Source organism: Mycteria americana, chromosome 24, assembly GCF_035582795.1.
Source record: "Mycteria americana isolate JAX WOST 10 ecotype Jacksonville Zoo and Gardens chromosome 24, USCA_MyAme_1.0, whole genome shotgun sequence".
NCBI lineage: Eukaryota > Metazoa > Chordata > Aves > Ciconiiformes > Ciconiidae > Mycteria > Mycteria americana.
In genome coordinates, this window is record NC_134388.1 from 273383 (window position 1) to 293747 (window position 20365).

At 42.8% G+C, this 20365-nt stretch overlaps 1 protein-coding gene across 1 annotated transcript in view; it reads left to right on the forward strand.

Moving 5' to 3' along the window:
• Positions 1–20365, forward strand: part of CERS4 (ceramide synthase 4) — a 43938-nt gene that overhangs the window by 11558 nt on the left and 12015 nt on the right. Inside the window, exons 3-6 of the mRNA XM_075524337.1 lie at positions 6896–7069; positions 14497–14614; positions 17282–17400; positions 19441–19498. Of these exons, the coding sequence (XP_075380452.1) occupies positions 6896–7069; positions 14497–14614; positions 17282–17400; positions 19441–19498 (469 nt within the window). The remainder of the gene's footprint in view (positions 1–6895; positions 7070–14496; positions 14615–17281; positions 17401–19440; positions 19499–20365) is intronic.

Here is a 20365-nt window from a genome sequence, read left to right on the forward strand (position 1 = left end):
TCTCCATCTCTGCATGCTGAAAATAATGATACATGTGATTAAGAATTTTGGAGCAAAGATTTTTTTAATCTGTAAATTTTACCAAATCTTTAGTGGCAATACCTGATGTATGTTAGAAAAAATGTATGAAAAATGTTACAAAAAATGTATGAAAAATATTAGAAAAAATACATGAAGAAAAAATTACCCCAAGCGACTATAATCCCAGTATTGTGATCTTTAGTATGAAGATTTTACAAAAGAAAAAAAAAAAAAGGCAAAAAACCCCTGGAGACTGAGATTAAGAGATTAAATATAATATGGGTGTTCAAAAGATAGCCTATGTCACGTTAATCTGAGCTTTCTTTGTTAAAATTATTTATTTCTGCATAAGAGAGGTGCAGTAAACTTCATGTCTGAACTAGTACCTTCTCTTGTGTAGCTGTAGCAGGTAGTTTTAGTTAAAGTGGAAAACATCAGGATTATGGGAAGTATCAAATAAGTAAGAAGCTGCCTAGAAGATCTATCAGGAGAGAATTTACCCATGGAATTCTTGAACAATTGATTTCTTAGCAAAATGAGTTAAAGGTTCAAATGCATAATATGCAGTGGTAACCCAACTTCAGGAAGCATGGACCAGAGTAGGACTGGAATGCAATGGCTCTTCCAATTTGAAATAAGAAGAACCTTTATAAATATGCAGAGGACTCTGTTTCTTGACCCCAGCTGCTTCTCAGAAAGGTAGGACAAGCCTCTACATTTTGCTCTCCAGCATATCAAGATTTAAGAGGCTTTTTTGGTTTTAATTATTTCAGCCATAGCCCCATGTCAAAAATAAAGCAACTTGAACTGAGAAGCAATATAGTGCATCCTTATGGTGGTGTGCTTCCACATTAACTAATAATTTCCCCTGTGGCAGTACTGTGCTGCTGGTGGTTAATCAAGTCCTGGGAAAACTGGCTGTACCAGGAAGGCTTCTGCAGGAATACCTGTGCAAGTCCTGGCAGCGATGTTGTTAGCGTGATGCTGCACTTAAGCTAATAAGACTCGGCAGACCTAAACAGCTTGGCCCAGAGCCACTTCAGGGATGTTTGTACCTGTGGCATTGTCCACCCACGAACCCGTACAATCCCCCTGCAGACAGGGGACCCTCTCTGGTATCATCAAGACCTGGAAGGCCTTCGTAGGCAGAGTGAGAGGAATGAGGTGACCTTGAATAGCACAGTGTGCAGAGCTGCGTATTTGGGGACCAAGAGCAGAAATTTGTATTAAAAAGTGCGGATGTTAATGCTAGAGAGTCCTCTCAGAAATCCTGTTGAGAAACAGAATCTAGTCAGAAAGAGAGGAATGTGCAAAGAAAGGTTTTCCGTTTCTCTGGCTATAGCTAGTTGTATTAGCTATATACAATATAGAGAGGATTAGAAGCAGTGGACTTGTTTAGCATAGACAATGAACTGTGAGAGAAAAATACTGTTCTATAAACAGTAAGAACAACTTGTTTGTGGTGAAACCCAGTGTTAATGCAAAAACAAGTGGCGTTAAAATTCTTTATTGTGATTATTTTGTACCTGCCAGAGGTTTAGGAGCAGCTTTCTAGTATGAAAAACTGATGCAAAAACATGGAGACCCCTCCAATACAGCGTGGTACCCTTATTGAAGGGATTATTGTTGCCTGTCATAGCAAAAAGCTGAAAGTGGCGCAGTGAAGTCTTGGCTATTCCTAAAATTAACAGCTTCTTGAGGTAGAGAGGAGGAGGAAACAACCTAGCAAGTTCTATGTTGGAATTTGGAAAGAAGTTGGAAGTTCAGTGCTATTGGGGTCAGAATTCATACAGCAAAGACTAAAATTTCCGTCCCATCAATGTTACCAGTATGTGCTGCGCTAAGGTTAAGGCAGGGGGAGGAGGGTTGCAGGAAGGGATATTGGTTAGTCAAAAAGCAAATTAAAAACTCCAGTATAAGCTTTTTTAAAAAAAACATGGACCTTTTTCTTGTTTTAAAAGCAAATTGAAAACTCCAGTGTAATCTTTTCTTTTATGATGGATCTTTATATTATCTTAAGAGTATAAGCAGTGAACAGTGGCTAATGCAATAATGTCTAGCGTAAGCTGTAGCTGTAAACTGCAGGGCAGATACCTACACCTCGTCTTCTTCAGAGTGAGAGGGTAATTACCTAGTTCTTTACAAAGACTTGTAAGTCTTTTCTGTCTCTCTGCTTCTCCTCCACCCTTATCTCCTATATTGACGTGTGAATTTACATGAGTATTCATGTACCTATATATTAGTGTTTAGCTGGGGAATAGATTCTGTAAGCGAAGCAGCAGAATAACTCTTTGTAGATGTGAGCAACAGTTACATTTTCTGGGTAAACCTGCTTAGCTATTTTACCTGTGAGACAAGGAGTAACCTTTCTAGCTAGATGTTGTGCTTCTTCTCAGTCAGTTCTGCTTTGAAAGTGAAACTGTATATAAATATGTCCCTACAGGGTTTAAGTATAGTAGTGTTCCTGATCTCTGGCTGTCGTGGTTTAGCCCCAGCCGGCAACTAAGCACCACGCAGCCGCTCTCTCACTCCCCCTCAGTGGGATGGGGGAGAGAATCGGAAGAGCAAAAGTAAGAAAACTTGAGGGTTGAGATAAAAACAGTTTAATAGGTAAAGCAAAAGCCGCGCACGCAAGCAAAACAAAGCAAGGAATTAATTCACTACTTCCCATGGTCAGGCAGGTGTTCAGCCATCTCCAGGAAAGCAGGGCTCCATCACGCGTAATGGTTACTTGGGAAGACAAACGCCATCACTCCAAATGTCCCCCCTTCCTTCTTCTTCCCCAGCTTTATATACTGAGCATGACATCATGTGGTATGGAATAGCCCTTTGGTCAGTTTGGATCAACTATCCTGGCTGTGTCCCCTCCCAGCTTCTTCTGCACCTGGCAGAGCACGGGAAGCTGGAAAGTCCTTGACTAGTGCAGCAACAACTAAAACATCTCTGTATTATCAACACTGTCTTCAGCACAAATCCAAAACATAGCCCCATACCAGCCACTATAAAGAAAATTAACTCTATCTCAACTGAAACCAGGACAATGGCTCAGGGTTCAGGGAGCCCTGCAGTCCTGCTCTCTGCTGCAGCACACACACTGCAGGTGTGTTCCTGTTGGCCAGCACAACAGTTTCTGCTTTCCTTGGAGCAGCTCAGGGCAGCCTGACAGCAGAGATATTTGTAACTCTGAGGATTCAGATAAAATGACACTAGCTGTGTCAACTTAAAGGATCTTTGTTGGATTATATATTGAGTGCCTGATCTTGTCACAGTATAGGCTTGGTAAGTGCCAAAGCCTTGTCCTCCCTGTCCCCATGGCATAGCTGTGATACTTCTCTATTCTTGATTTCAAACTTACATATATATTCTACGACAAACTTAATGCTGTTCTTCCAGCATTTACTATTTTGCTTACTGTTTGTGAAATCGTAATGCTGATCTATTTAGTGTCAGGTATGGGAGAGTGTTTTGCAATGTTGGTTTTTTCCGTTGTTCTTGCTGAACTCTTTGCGTGAGAGGCTGTCTCTCTGTTGCACTTGTATTCAGAGCTGGAGGGCTTCGTCCTGTATATTATCACAAAGCTACCACTAATAACACAGGGCGCTCTGTGAGGCATAAAGAACTTTTGAGACAGCAATGGGCCTGCTTACGCTTTTCTGTGAGTGCTTAAAGGGCATTTTAGACACACTGTTATCTTCAGCTTTCTAGCTGCTTCGACTTTGGAACGTGGCCTGTGTAAATTGCAAAAGATAAATAGGTTGCTTCAAACTGTACCCTTTTCTATATTTTTGTTACGTGTAAAGATAGCTGCAGAAATAAAGAAATCTTCCAGGAAGGTGATCCTGACTATATATAGTTTGCACATGAGAGAAGATTAGATAATGGCTGTTTACTTCCTCATCACTTTGAATCTAAGAATATTCCCACTAAGCAAATTGGAAGACTTATTTTATATACTCCCCACAGAGAGCCCTCAGCAGAGTTCAGCTGCTGTCCTCTACCAAGCGTGCATTGCATCTGTTTGTGTTGCTGCCAGATAGATAGAGTTCTGGAGGGGGAATCCTTGGTTGTGTAATTGCAAAGCTAGCTACTGTGGCAGCTTTCCCTAGCATGCCTGCTGTCTCTGCACGGTGGGATAACCCTGTGGTAGTGAAGAAATGTTTTCTGAAGAGCTGAGGCAGGGAGGAAGTGTAATTTCTCTCTCTAGTTCTCCTAGGTATTCCTGATGTCCTGATGCTTTTCCTGACTAGAGCTGAGATCTTTAACAGCTAAGAAAGTTTACCACTACTTTTGAGGTTGGTGTCTTTCATGCCTTGTAAAGCTCTTTGTAATTCAGACACCTCGCTTAGATTATCTGGCTTTTCTAAGCTTGTATCCAGTACCTATCTGAAGTGCACAAGCTGTTTTGGAACACTGTCACCACGCTTCATAGTGACAGTGTGTCGAATTCATCGTAGGCTAACCCATACTCATCCAGTTTGCTTCTACACAGACACTTTCTGCTCTGTAACTGTGGTGTTTTGTGCAGAAACCTGTGTTCAAACAGTCTACAGGAGACGCGGGGACATCCTGAGAACATGGTTGACTGAGGCGCTGAGGTTCAGCACAGTAGCCAGCCTGTCCCATGGGCTTATGTCTGTGTCACCCAAATGGAGCTATGCTGGTTAATAGCATGTTTACTGAGTAGTCTGAAAAGCTTTCTCTAGCACGTATGTATATGTGCTTCAGCTAGCTTCTCTCTTTTCAATGCACAACGAGCCCTGTCACCACTCTCCCATGGTGCTGGCTTCAGGTGCCTTTGCTGAATGAGCAAAGGCAAGACGGGAAGGGAACTGGTGTGAAAGGATCCTACAGCCCTGGCAGAGGAAAAGGGGACAGGGAGTAGGTAGCAGATGTTCCCACCATAAAACAGGCTTGATGGGGGAAGTTAGGTTCTACTCTCGGTGCCAGAGAGTTGTAGAGACTCGAGATTTGGCAGGCAACTTAAAAACTGTTGCATCTTGATTGTCAGGCTCTTAAAACAGAATATGAAGAGTCTGTAAATCCTGTTTGTGTTCATTTTATGTGCTGATGATTTTTGTCCAGACATTGCACTGGAAGGAGAGCTAGCAGAAGGAATGGAGAACAGCCTAGAAGTGGGAGCAAAACCACAGTTTCCAGAGTCCCAGAAGCTGCACCAGAAAGAAAATACTGTGATCATTGTCAAACCGAAAGCTGCTAAAAGACCTGGATGTTCTTTTCAGTGCTAGTGAGGTTGGGTATTAGCCTTACTGCCACTTCTTTTGGTTGCCGTTCTGCAGTGTATCAGGCTCTTGATTTTTAGGAGGTATTCTTATGTTGTGGGTTTTGGTATCAAAAGCCGAAATCAGGGAATATGCAGGGAGGAGGAGAAGAATGCATTTTTAGTAAGATCGTTTTCTTTTTTCTTTGGGGAAAAGGGGAAAGTGTTTTCCTGCTTTGTATATCTTAAATGGTCAGAAAGTTTGCATCCACTTGGTATCAATTACCCATATATTTGTAATCAGCATTGTCATCATACTGAATTGGCTGTGCATGCTCCAGGAGAAATGAGAGTCAAATTTGAAGAAATAGGGTCCTGTTCTTCCCTGTTGTAGTCAGATCAAGAGACACATTGAGATGAATAAGGTCCAAATCAAGAAAAGACATTATGATTCAGATGATATCCCTCAGACTCTGCAAAATTCTGGGATAAGGCAGATCTTCAGTTTAACTAACAAAGAAACTACTTCTGAATTAAAGATATCTTCAAAATCAAACGTATGATTCATTTTCGATCTGTTAGGCAGTTCTCCTTGCAGAAAATGGGCCAGGGTTTGGGCCCCCACTGGGTGAGATGCTTTCTGATACTCAGGTCAGACACTTAAATTATATGTTTTTTCCCTTTGTTTGGTAAGGTGGCATTTCCCGTGTGCTGTCCAGGTGACCTCCACGGGCATCTCATTCCCACGCTTCCCCTTTCCTTGTTCTGTGCTGCACAGAGTCTGTTTGACTTCTGTTCAGAGCTTGTGGTTGGGATATTTGTTGTTACCAGCTAGAATGAGCAGCCTGTATCAGAAGGCAGTGCAGTTCATATGTGTGTATGAGGTAGAATTATCTAGCAACAGTATTTTTGTGTTTAATGCTTTGTTACACCCATTCCACTGTCTTTTATGCTGCTAAATTCTCTGATCATGGATGTAAATCCCACCTTCAGGCATGGTCTTTAAAATTACATTAAGAATCCAGCTTACCACTTAGCACAACATTTCTTACCTGGGAGTACTTTCCTTAATCATTTAAAGCAGAAGATAGATCTTTTTTTCTTTTTTTTTTTAAAGCTGAAGTCTCAGTATAGTATTAATTATAATGCATACATATGCACACAGTGGAATTGCAATGTGTAAATAGAAACAAATAAATACAAAAGATGAAAGACTAAAAAATAAGGATATGTACATATAAAAGGACAGCTGGCAGCCAGCCCTGGAGCAGACTTGCCACATCCTCGTGATACCAAGCTGTCAGTCTGGTAGAAAGGAACCTATGAGTCTGAGAAGCTGCAGTATTAAACTTAAAACTTTCCCATACGTCTTGCTGAGAATGACACTAATGTTCTGTTGAACTCTGAGGCCCTTCTCTCCATTTTAGCCCTTTTTTGGTTCTGTGGCAGGAGTCAGCAGTCACCGAGCACCTGATAAAAATCTGCGAGCAGGTTATGAGTTCCTTGGGCACAGATGTGTTCCACACCTCTTCTGCTTTCACAGCCAGATGCAACCTCAGCGAGGGTGTCCTCCTTCCTCTGCTTCACTGGCTTGTGCTGACAGGTTTGCTGCGTGCGAGGCTGTCCTCAGTTTATTCTGGTCTCTCTTCCTTCCAGGATGGCACGCTCTCTGAATGAGTGGCTGTGGCAGCATGAGTTCTGGCTGCCCCCAGGAATCACCTGGGAGGACATGCAAGAGTCTGAAGACGTCCGTTACCCTCAGCCTCGTGATCTCCTGCTCAGTATCCCTTTTGCTCTAATCTTGGTTGTCGTTCGATGTGCCTTTGAAAGGTAAGTTATTTAGTACTGTTTGGGTTTTTTGAGGGATAATGCTGGCAGTTTGGGTCCAAAAGCTGTCTTTATTGTCTGTGCCACTGAATGACTGAAGAGGTCCACAGAAACTCCAGGTCATAAAGTCTGCTGAGGTACATTTTTCAGCTCTTTGTTTCCAGCCCTGTCTACTGGCTAAAGTAGTGTGTTGAATATAGAACACAACCCCGACCCTTAAGGTCTAATTCTAAGCAATGTGAGTTCCTACACTTAAAACAGGTAGGCCCTAGATGAGGTTTATGCTTGTGTATTAGAAGGCAGACACACTGTTTTGCATTCTGTTGCCCATGACTTGCTGTTTCTGGGTCGAGTGCAGCAGAAATCATGTTTAGACTACCCAAATATAGTTAAATCTCCTTTATCTTGGGTAATGGGGATCTGGGGTATCGCACCTGACAGACAAGCCTGAATTAGATGCATTAGATTGGGCTGAGTCACCTGACCTCAGAATCAGCACCACATAGCCACACGAACGCATGCATTTCACTGACCACTGCTGTTCAGGAGTGTCATGTCCTTGGGAGTGCCATGTAGAGACATTTGTAGCTGCTTCTTTCTGGCCAGAGCCATTTGAATGTTTTGCATATTACTCTTCAGGACAGAAAATTTGGGGGTTACGGCAAAGGCATAGCTAGAAATGCTGCAGGGTTCACCGACTCTGAGTTTCATAAAGGTCCTGAGCTGGTGCTGTTGCTTTATGCAGTTTAGTCAATAGTTAGTGTGGTCTGCAAAACAACATGATTTGCTGCTGGATAACTGATATTTACCATAGTGTCAGCTACTGTCAAGACTGCAGAGTAAGTACCCTTTCGTGATTTTGAATACTCTTCAAAGTGATCTTCACTGGATTGAAAAATCCCTATTCCTAGTTGCTGATGGAAGAGGTAATCTTTTGAAATAGTTTAGTCAAATCTGAAATGGTTTTAAGCTTAGAAAGAGGGAAAAAGGACAATTAAAATCTTTTTGTCATCTTTTTAAAAAAAGTGGCTGCACAAGAAAATGGAAGCAGACCGCTGTAGGCTAAAAAGGTGTTTCTTCTCCAGATTCTCTGTGATACAAGGACAGCTTGGAAAAGTTTAGCGAAGGTGAAATGATTCAGAGCTCTGCTGTGAGAATGTTTTTAAAAAAAAAAAAAAAAAACAACAAATTATAGCCAGTATTTTTACGTAAACACAAATGTGTGAATTACTCTTTAAATAATCATTTTATGATGATACAAAATTGGAATCCAAATCTCTTCTTTGTAAACAATATGTTTAGTGTGCATTCCATAAATTCCATGTGACTCACATTTCTTCCTTGCTGATCTGCAAGACATGGCTGGATACAGTACTCCTTCAGGTAGGCACTGTCAGTCAGCGACTTGGACACATTTGCCATGTGAAGCTGGAGATTAGCCAGTGTGTCCTGCGTTGACTAGGACTGTCCAGTTCTAGGCTCCCCAGTACAAGGCATGAACAGGAGGAAGAAGGAGCCAAACTCTTCTCAGTGGTGCCCAGTGACAGGAGAAGAGGCAATGGGAACAAACGGAAATACATGATACTCCATCTGAACATAAGAAAACACTCTTTTACTGTGAGGGTGGTCGAATGTTGGAACAGGTTCCCCAGAGGGGGAGTGGAGGTGCTCGAAACCCAGCTGGACACAGCCCTCCACAGCCTGCTGTAGCTGACCCTGCTTGAGCAGCAGAGGTGGGCTGAATGATCTCCAGAGGTCCCTTCCAGCATTGATTCTGTGCTTTTGTGACTCTGTCCCTTTATCCCCCTTCCTCCTGCCACACCGCTCCTAGTCAATCTAAATATCTTTTCCATCTGCTTTTAGATGCCGATGGCCAGGTAAAAAGATTTTTTTCTTTCCCATCCAAGCGCTGCCTCAGCTGGGAGAGTTTCTGCAGGCCTGGTCCTACTCATTAATTTTAAAGCTGTTTTGATTCACAAACTTCATTAAATAAAAGCTTCTTGTCACACCCTTAAAAAAAGATAATATCACAAGCCCATTTTACAGGTGCAGGAAACCTATAATCATGCCACTATCTTACCTATGCCAATTACAGGCCAGTGTTCTGAGCTGTATTCTTGTTTCTCCTAACTCTTTGCAGTCATTTATTTCAGCATGACATCTCATTCTCAGTCATTACTGTTTCATGTTCAGTTCATCCTGGAGAAGAAAGCTTCTCCCTAGTGAATGAGAGGAATCAAGTCCTCTGTTGCTCCGTTACCTTGTGTGTACAGTGGCTCTAGCCCTGTTTAAAATAATTTGCACAAAGTTTGAGAATTGCAGACAGAAGGGATGTGTGTGTTATTTCTCATTCTCCATGTAGGTGGCCTTGACTTTGTAGCTTTGTACATCTGGTCTGTGGGTCAAAATGAGTGTATGTAACTAGTATACAAGTTTGGTTTTGGTGGCTTTAGCTTGGCCTCTGGCAATTCATTCTGCCCTCACCTATTATTTGCAACTGTGCATCAGGTGCAGAGAGGTTTTTTCTCTAGATGCTCTCTGTGTTCCTGGTGGTGCCTGCTCTGGGATTTCAGAAATGCTGTAATGTGTTCGTGTCATTTATCTGTGTCAGAACTCCAGGAAAATACTAAGAGGCAGGAGAAGCCCAGAGGATTTTCTGCAATCCCTCATTCAGCAACTACATCAGCCACCATGCTTGGCCGATGGTTCCATCTTCTTGATTTGGAGATTAAACCTGGGAAAGACCCCGCTTCCTCAAGCATGGATTTTCCTCTCCTTGGCACCTGCTGTCTGAACTGGGAAAAACTGAGACAGTGACATCCTTTTAACAACCACTTGTTCTGTGGATTAGGTGGTGGCTGTGGGAAGAGGACATGCAGTAGTTGGGTGGGGCCTGGGAGAGCTGAGGAGGTTGTGGGTGCAGCCCTGGGGGAGAAGCAACAGCTCACACTTTGGTGAAGCAACTCTTCTGTGAGCCAGATTGCTCTAGGGACAGTGGGAAAATGGGGCATTCAGTGCTGGAAAGCAGAAAGCTTGTTACCGCTGCAGCGCTCCTAGTCTTTGCCACAATACTGAAGCAAGTGCTGGGGGAGATAGGTAATGATGTCCTGACAAAAGAGAGGACCTAGAAGTTGGGAACCTCTCCTCTTCCTTTGATGTTTCCAGATTGTGCTTGTGAGTAGAAGATACGTCCTGCAACCCTTAACTTGGAGCCTGATTTTAAGTACCTGTATACCTTAGCAGAACTTTTCCCTTGACATATGCCTGCAAGCAGGGATGTCAACTTCTCTACTAGTTCTATAATGTTTGAGACCCTTTTCTGTAAAAATCCAATTCTTGGAGTGCTATGATTATGAAGGAATCACAGCTTCTATTGCAAAGTGTTTCTTGCCTGTATGGTTAGGAAAATGTGGAAACTGAAGTGCTTTGAGGGATAGTAAAGCAGAAAGTTGAAAAACAGAATTTACATCCAATTTAACAATCTGATTTTGGACTTGACCAGTGATTTTTGGATGTTAGGGAACTGAAAGCCAACGTCAGTGAATTTGAATCCACATAGTTCCCAAATTGCACTGGAGGAGGATTTTAGTCAGAAAGATTAGGTCTCTTCTTAGGAGGGTTGCGACAATATGTGAACCGTGTTGTACATTAAAAGAAAGGGATACTGTTGATCTGCAGGGAACATATACTTGAACTCAGAACCAGAAGAAAGGTAGAAAAGGACACCCTTTTCAAGTATTTTATTTTTAAATGTATCTTTCTGAAATTCATTTTGCACAGAGACTTTTGTTGGTCAATAATCAGGAAGTATGTGAAAACAGCTTCCTGTTAGGTCCTATAAGCAGGCTTTTTGTGCAAAGTTGTGGGACACATTGTAGTATTTAATTGAAAACTGAACTGACTTGGCTCAGTTTGGACAGTAGCACTGTAGTGACTTGAGATCTTGTATCAAACGGAACAGTCAGTTTAACTTCGATGTGAAGCATTCTCCTGTAAGAAAGAGAAAGCAGAGACTATTCCAGGAGTACAGGGATAGCCCTCTGCCAAAGGAAAGCATGAGGCTAAAAGAGATTGTGCAGTTCAAAGAATAGAAGTTCTGGTTGCTGCTGTCACTGGTTCTGCATTTCCTAGTACTAGAAGATATTTGCAGAGTGGCACCCTTATAAATTCAAAAACATTTGTGGGAGAAAAAAAAAGCCAACCCCCCCCAAAGTTAAATTATTTCTTGTATCTCACGCTAACTGTGAAAGTCTCTGCAGAGAGCGTGTAGGCCACTCTTGCAAGGTGGAGGAGTATCAATTTATGCCCCTTCCTGATTAATCCATTTAGTTTTAACTAACAGGACAGTTTGTTCTTTGGTGATTACTGAATAAAATGGCTCGGCGTGAACCTTCCCATGTAAACTGTGAAGGGAGGGAAGCTCACTGATGAAGAAGTAGTCTTGAGATGAGAATTGTCTCACTGACTGTACCTGGCCTTCCCTAGCTGTGGAGAGTGGTAGAGTTTAGTTCTCAGACTTTCTCCTTCTGTCTTCCAGAGAGCTGATAGACTGCCATGATGAGACCATCCCTGCAACTGAGATGATGAATCTGTGATGTTGAAATCAGTACAAGCATCATCCTCTTAGGGTTGTGCTTGGAACAAGATTTAACTGAAAACTGAGTCAGAGCACACATCCAACATGTACAAACGTCCCTTAGGAAGAATTTCAGGCTTTGATTTCCCAATCATGTTCATAAAAGTAGGATTGGTCCCATAATTCATAGTTAAACTCAAAACCTCAGCAACAGAGTAATTGTAACTTTGGTTAATGACACCCTATCTTCATCAATTGCAACTGGCTTGTTTCTGTTATAGTAAGATTTTATGCCATGACCATAACAAACCAGCAGGAAAGAGAGAGAAGACAGGGATTAAACAAAATTAAGAAATCAGTCGGGATACTTTGAATAGTTTTTCAATAAAAAACTTGTTGGCAAGCTGCCCTGACACCTGGCAGAAACATTCTCTTTCCTTTTAATGTGTCTGGAAATTTCAGACCTTTCAGTTCCCAATGTGGACTGATAAGAAGCTGCAATAAGGTTCTTTTTTGACAACAGAACTTGATTACATCTTCCTCTTCAGAGGAGCTTCTATCGAATTACTTACCTTTAAAAAAGAAAGATCAGACTCACTTCAAGGAACTGCTTAATATAAGAACCAAGACCTAGTGCAGAGCTTAAGGTAAATGTTTTCTCAATTTCGGTGTAGTTACAGATATCATTGAAATACTGTGTCATTGTTCTTAGCACAGGACCTGCTGGTCCAATGTCACTGTTAACCCCTTTGATATTAAACAAATCATTAAGATATAATTGTAACATTTCTTAAGAGCAATCAGAGCTAGACCCCCAAATTCCCAACGATGGCTATATTCCTCTGCCATCCAGCAGTCTGCTGGTTGCAGCAGTGCCAGGGTGCTGCTGAATTTCACTGAAACTCATCAATGCTTACACATGGCTTTTGCGATAACCATGTGCCTTGTTGGAAAGTAGCGAGCAGGCACACTTACCCCTGGCCCTTCTCTCATGGTAGAAACATGTCTTTTTCATTGGTCTTGGTGCATCTTTGAAAGTTTGTGTAGCCAGTGATGCCAAAGGAATTTTCCAGAGATGATGAAAAAGAACAGCTGATCCTCAGGCCGGTGGGCTGGCTGTGCAAAAGAAAGGTAGAAATCAGCTGTTACGTGAGTGAGCAAAATGGGTAATGGTTCTGTGTGTTATGCCTTAATGTAATAGAAGTGACAACATTCCTTAGGTAGGTAGTCTGTTTATAAAATTGCCTTTGATACCCATTAATTAAAATAAGAAACGGGTTCTTGAAAAGAAAACTTCCAAAAGACCCTTCTGGAAGGCTGCTTTATCTAGAATAGTCCCTAAGCACATGTGCATATGGAGTATAGGCTGTATGGCTAGAAGAGACTACAGGCAACCACACCATATAATCACAGTCATAAATATATTCCATACTATTTTTAAGTAAAACGTCTTTAAACACCGACATAGTGAAGTAGCTACCGCAGCTTTTTGCTACAAAGTAAAAAAAAGAAAAAAAAAAAGAAATCTTGTTCCGTGTCTGAATCATTAGGGATAACTAATCAGAGGACCTGCCTGAACAGCACGAAGACTGACAGGGCAGAGCAGGCTTGGATCTCGACACTCACTTCCTCTACATGGTATTCGTCAGCCCATAACCACCCTCAACACCAGTTTACAGTTGATAACCCAATCACTGTTCAGGGAAGCTGTTAGCACCTTAAGCAAAAACCTTTTACTCCAAAATGCAGAGATCAGGTTTCCCAGAGAGTTTGCGTGTTTGATGTTTAGCAACAGTGCTGAAAAGTGCTTCTAGGCAGACAGTCTGCCCTTTGTACTAATAAGACTAATTGCATGCCAGTGGCAGTGTGTAAAAGGTAACAATTAATAAGGAACAACTAATTCTCCAGAAATTCAAAGAGGATGCAGTTAATTTGGGCCTTTTTTTTTAAACTTTGATTTGCCAGGTTTCCTGTTTGTGCCATGTCCATGCAGGACCTCATTTCACACCATTGATGAGGCTGTTTCCTACTGCTGAGGGAGAGAAGAGTGTTTGTAGTGGAGGAGTTGAATTGTTGAGCACAGCAATTCTATGCCCAGTCTTGTTACCCCTTGATAACATTTTTCTATTTATGCAGATTTTTTCTTTGCATTGTTTCACTGTTAAAGACTGAAGATGCACAGCTAGTGTAAGCATGCATTCCATGTGACTAAGTTTCTGCTTGCTGTGTCCTTATTTTACAACTGATGTTTGACTTGCATTAGGAAAAACAGAGATAAGTTACTCCAGTAAAGACCAAGTGCCCTCCTGTTTCAGCAGGACATTTCTTCTGTGCTAATACCACGCATCTGATAGAGCCTCCCTCTTGAGCCCGAGCCGACTCCTTAGTTCAAGTGGATGCCATGTATGTTCAGTGTTCTAGATCAAGCAGTGAACAGCATTTAGGCCTTATCATCAATGTGGGACTCTGCATAAGCTGCAAGCAAGCCAGAGACCAATGATAGGTATCATGTCTGTCTCTGCAAGCTTGGGCTTTGTGCCATAATCCCGGACACCCGAGCAGAGTGGATTCAGAAGTTGACAAAGCAGGATATAGCATTTCCCAACCTCACGTTATTTTGGATATTACAGCACAGAGCTCAGGACAGTAGAATACAAGTCCCACTGTTTCTGCTGTAAGTTTGGTTTCTTTTCTTCTCAGTTTCTTTAGCTATCTTATCTGCTTGACATGATACTTGTGCTTAGATTCAAAATGTGGGAGGCAGCTTTTATGCACTACATCATGTTTTAACAGTGCTGCAATATCAGAAATCACTGTTCTATTTTTGGCTGAACCTTTAGCTTTTCTTTTGCAGAGCCATAGCCCTGCCCCTCAGTAGCAAACTGGGTGTGAGAGACAAGCAGAGACCAAAAGCTCAGCCCAACCCCATGCTGGAAACATTCTACAGTATGCGCTGCAAGAACCCTGAAGAGGTGAGTCTTTTCTTCCTTTGCTTTCCTCTAGATTTAGCCCTTGTGTCTTTAGCCAAATAAAATAACATTGGGAATCCTGAAGTTTGGTAATGCCACTCATATTTGGAAGCAGCAGGTACCACTATAGCACTGGCCACCTGACACCGGCCAGCCACAGGGGTCATTCTGCAAATGCCATGAGTTATCAGTTCTGCTTCTGAACATGTGGGAGTAGCAGCTTTCTGTAAGTAGCATTCAAAAAATTTAAATCCCAAACTTCGATGGACAGGAAACCGTTCTCCCAAAGGAAATAATGATATCTCCTGTTCCCTCTTGTGTTTGCCTTATATATGGCACAAACTGAAACATAGGAGGCTCTGTCTGAACATCAGGAAACACTTTCTTACTGTGAGGGTGACCAGGCACTGGAACAGGTTGCCCAGAGAGGCTGTAGAATCTCTATCCTTAGGGATGCTCAAAAGCTGTCTGGACATGGTCCTGGGCAACCGACTCTAGGTAGCTGTACTTGAGCAGGGGGGGTTGGACCAGATGACCTCCAGAGGTCCCTTCCAAGCCCAGCCATTCTGTGATGCTGTGATGGCTTCTTTTCATACATTAGCAAATGCCTGTCACATCAGCTGCCTTGGACTGACTCCCATGTTGCTAGTCCTTGCAGCTTAGCAGGTGTGGACTGCTTGATGCTCCTAGTTCTGGGGTGGGTCATTCTGTTGGTGTGCAATCCATGAGTTCGAGATTGGCCGTTGAGGAAGCCAACTAAAGTCTTGGCTGTCATCACAAAGATTGTATGGAGTGTCAGAAAACTGCAAACACAAGTGGTGGGTAGTTTTCCCATGAGAGATAAAAAGAGTCATCTTGAAGAACTTGGCAGGATGATCCAGAGTTATAATGGCTGCTGCTGAGGGAAAAAGCACTAGCAGGATTGTGACTTGTCAGGCAGTATTAGGATTTAACCTTGTCAGTGAAGTCCCTGGATGTGACCCCTGTGGTAGTGAAAGGAATCAGATTTTGTTTCAGCTCCTTTTTGCAGGCTTTCTTGGCCTTGAAGCACTAGCTATTAACCCTTACCAAGGATGTATGAGCAGGGGGCTGGGTTCCAGTCCCAATGGATAGTCCTAGCGCGAACACGTTGCTGCCTTGACAAGGCTGTTGCAGCATGCTTCACACTGCAGTGGGGCATGTGGAGCCCCAGGACATTCAGTACCAGGTTAAAAGTAAAAGACTGGAGGCTAACATAAAAATGCAAGCATTCATCTGGGTTGTGCAGCCAGCCTTTCTCCCCAGCCGTGGGAAGGAGTGTTCTCAGGAACGCTTGCCAGCGTGGTGGTCCCTCACCTTCCCCTTGCCTGTCTGTCTGCAAAATCTGCACATTTCTCAGTAAAACTACTCCTGTCACAGAGATCTAACACAAGGCCTAGCTTTGCAAGCAGGTTTTCCCCACAGCTTTACCTGCACCCACATTGCACTGAAGCTGGCACTTTTATCCCAGAGAATCTGTGACACCAGAGCGTATCCTCACCACGAGACTCCTGACAGCAGTGTGACGTGGAGCAAGAATGGTGCAACAGGCTGCTGCCTTGCTCTCTCCATTCACTGGTTACACTTAAGCTGGTCTTCTAGCTTCCTTCCTCTCCTGTGAGCTCTCAAACACCTGCTTGTGAGTCAGCTTTTACTTGTCCAATAGAAGATGAGATTTTGCTGTTCTCAGCAGCCTTCTCCTTGGGAGGAATTCCACTTTATGGAGCAGCTGGAGAATATAAATGAGTGAATATAGAGTGAAATGAGTGAATATAGAGTGAAATGAGTGAAATGAGAATATAAATGAGTTCATTTGTCTCCACCACAAGAACAGAAGTCACTAAGAGTGGAAAGAAGCACATATGAAAATCGGTAATTAACATATTTTTGTACACATGCTCAGACTATGTAAGTCACTCTCACATGATACCATTAAGGTAAATGCATTCCATGAAAAACTATTGCTTTACTTAAAAAATAAGGCTATCCATGGTGACAATTCCAGAAGGAATATAAAATATGACAAACTTTTTTCATGCCACATGCCAAACTCTTAAGAGCCTAAGGACAAGAAGGAAGGTAATTGCAGTATTTCTGTGGGTAATCTATTGAAAAATTATCCCTAACAGGTTTACCATAACAGGAGAATATCCGGTAGGAAAATGGTGTTACCTCTGCTCATGACGTCAGTCAGGTTATTGGCTGATACTGCATCAGAATGCTGAAAGGCATGACAAGATTCGGTGCAGACCTTTAAAAATTATTTAAGCTGCAGTAAATCTTTCTTGGAGTGACAGATTTAAGGGACTCGGTCCCTGAAGACAGGGTGAGGAAGTGATTCGACAGCAAACTCCTGTGAGGAGACGAGACCCGAGTTTGAAAGTTGAAACTGGAGAAGTTCACATAAAAATGTAAAGTTTCAACATTTAGCATTAATAACCAGTTGCTTACAGGGGAGTGGAAAGATTCTCTACTATCTGAGGTCTTTACACTAAGAACGGACAGCTTTCTGAAAGATGCCTTAGCCTGAACAGATTTGGGCGTGCCAGGAGCCTCCAGCTGGGCTCTGTGGTGGGTCAGACGAGATGCCCATATTGTCCCTTCTGACCTTCGATCCTGGATCTGAACCCTGCTGCCTCACCTGTTTTCCAGGGCGTGCTGATCAGTTTAGCCAAACAATGCGACCTGCCGGTGAGGAAGGTGGAGAGGTGGTTCCGGCACCGGAGGAACACAGACCGACCCAGCCTGTCGAAGAAGTTTTGCGAGGCCTGGTGAGCAGGAGCACAAGCCATGAGCAGCAGGGGCCTTTCACCAGAGCTGAGCTCCCCAGGCAGCTCACTGCCTCCCAGCCTGCCCTCCACCCTACGCAGAGAGCACCCCAGCTCACTGCCTCCCAGCCTGCCCTCCACCCTACGCAGAGAGCACCCTGAGTCTTCCCTGCACCACCTGGTTCTTCTGCAACTCTCTGCTGCTTCTCTGTTACTGAATCATTCCTTGCTTTTCCCCTTTATTTTCACTCCCGAGTCTCCTTTTACTCCTGTCTCACCTTTACTCCTTATAGGGCCTCTATTTCTGACTTTGTGAGACTGGCATTCTGCTTTGAAACACAATTGTACCTGAAAAACTCCCTACTGTTTTGCATCGTACTGCTTCTTGCTGCTTTGCTGCTGCTCCAGTGCCTCCAAAATAGTCAGCTTTTCTGTTGCCTTTCCCATGACTTCCCTTTCCCTCACTGCAAGCTGATTCTTTCTGCTGCATCTTTTCTGCAACTGTTCTGCACGCTGTTGCTTTCAAAAGTCAGCGGCAGCGGGCTAGATTGTATTCTGCTGTCAGTTGACTTCAGCACCTGAAGCCAGCAAAAACCAGCACCCTTTTATAGTGGCAGAAAAAGGGGCCTGTGTGAAAGCTTGTGTTTTCCAAAGAGCAGAACTCCTCTTGGAAACAGCTGCGTGGAAATCCTCCTCATTGTGTGGAGGCACAAAATAAATCTCACGTCAGCCAGTTTTGTGAATGTTAGTCCTGGCTAAGCTTTCCACAGAAAAGGAGGATTCTCCTGAGCTTGGTTGAAATGTCTTACTTATGAGTGGCTGCTCTGCTATTAGTGTAAGGAAGTAGGTTCTCCCAGGAAAGCCACAGAGATGAAAGAAATCATTAAATACCTGCAGCGCTATTCATCTGTCTAAAAGTGTGTATCCATAGGGTAGGCATCAACTTGGAGCTAATCGCCTCGTGCTCCACTTAGCACTCAACCTCTAATTCAAAACCCATACCTAAAAACCCTAATTGAAAAAGAAAAAAGAAAAAAAGGATGTGTATTATTTATTTATAATATTCCAGATAGCTGCAGTTAGAAATATTTAGAAAAGCTGTGGACAAGGAGTTGTGAAGCAACCATGCTTAATCTGCTTCCATCAAGACGAAATCTAAGCTCTCCCTGCACTTGGCTGACTTGCAGTGAATAGTAACAGTAAATAGTAAACAGTAAATACTTTTCTGACTCAGCTCACTGCGGATGGCGTCCTTCCACCTGCGCTGTATGAGCATTTGCAGTGTGTCGAAAGAATGTCTTTCCAATGTGAGGTAGTAGCTTTGTAGAGTTTGTGTCTGTCTTGGAGCTCCTGGGGGTTTCATTGACAGGTGGAGTCTCTCTCTCAAAATGTAGTTACTTCTGGTTTGTTACGGAGCTTTTTGGAAATTAAAGGACTGGTTTAGAGAGTTTTACTCCTTTGAAGATTTCCTGTGTTTAGTTTATTAGCAACTTGTTTATTCTGTTGGGGTGAAATTCCTCTCATTCCTTACAATATGTGTGCATATTGAGTGTGACCTGCTTCTGTCCACTGAACTTGGCAAACAGTTCATATGTACTTCTGTGTGGGTTTAATGTGGGTAAATCATTACCAGCTCCTGACTGAGACCAAACATGACAGTAATTAATTACTTTACCTGCTAATGAATTTAGCATGCCTAATCTCCAAATGCCTAGGAGAGAGATTAGCATTGTTTGACTTTTACCCATGCATCTGCTAGTGCTGGGAAGGTTTGGGATGATTACCTGGGTGATTTTAGTCAGTGGGATTCTTCTATTTTCTGCCGTCTCTAAAGCAGAAGAATTGCTTTTTGTGAAGTCTGTTGAATGTACTAGTGACATGCAAAGAGCCACTCCTCTTATGATCTGGGCAAACTCTGAACATATTAATGTATGTCTTTGCCTTCATAGCATCATTCTTTGAATGAATGTGATTGATACACAGAGTTGCAGCTTGATGGTTAATGAATGGGATTCTAATGTACTTTGTTCTGTTTGTTTGTAGCTGGAGGTTTACATTTTACATCATTTCTTTCTTCACTGGACTTGCTGTCCTGTACGATGTGAGTACACAAGCAGTGCCACCTGCTGTTCTACCTAGCCAGGGCCTGCAAGAATGGCAGATTTTGTTGTGAAACATGTCCTTTCAGACCTTCTTATAGAGGTTTTCCCACCAGGTCAGTGTGTATCCTCTGCACAGCACACTTATGAGACCACAAACGTATTGGACCATGCTTATTTTAAAAACTCCAGCTCAAAACCAAGACGTTTCCTCTTCGGGCAAAGCAGAAGACAATTGTGATTGTGTATAAATACACTTCTGTGGTGTAGGAGATGGAACACTTACCTGAGATGGAAGCTGCAGGGCCTGTTTGTGTGTTGTATCCAATACCTGTTTAAGGTACAAAACTCAGGCTTCCTTTGGAGCATGGACTGCAATTTAGTAATTTTATTTATTAATTTTCTCTTCGTTACCCAAGGTGTGATTGGTTCAGGCTCATGTCTCTGCCTTTTCTCTGATTTGATAAATAATGAGTTCTCTTGATACAACTTGGAACTGCCTCAACAGGCAGAAGAGGTAATAGAAGCCGTGCATATGCTGTAATCACTGAGCTGTGGTCACTAAGCTGGGACTAAGGGCACGGGTCATCTTCTGGCTGTGTTTTAAAGGTTCCCCTGGCTCTTTTGCTGAATCCAATTCCCTAAGTGAGCTTTGCAAAAGTCTGCTACGCTGGCACCTTCTGAGGGCTTAAGTAATGGAAAACCTGCAGATCCCAAGACAGTGAGCACAAACTGCTTGTAACTTCTCGTTATTGTAACAGGTGAAGAACTTTTGAACTTACACTGACTTTCAAGTCAGAATTTAATGTACTCTAGGAGTATGAGGATTACAGGATGAGCTAGCAGAGGAGCAAAGATACCTAAATCCC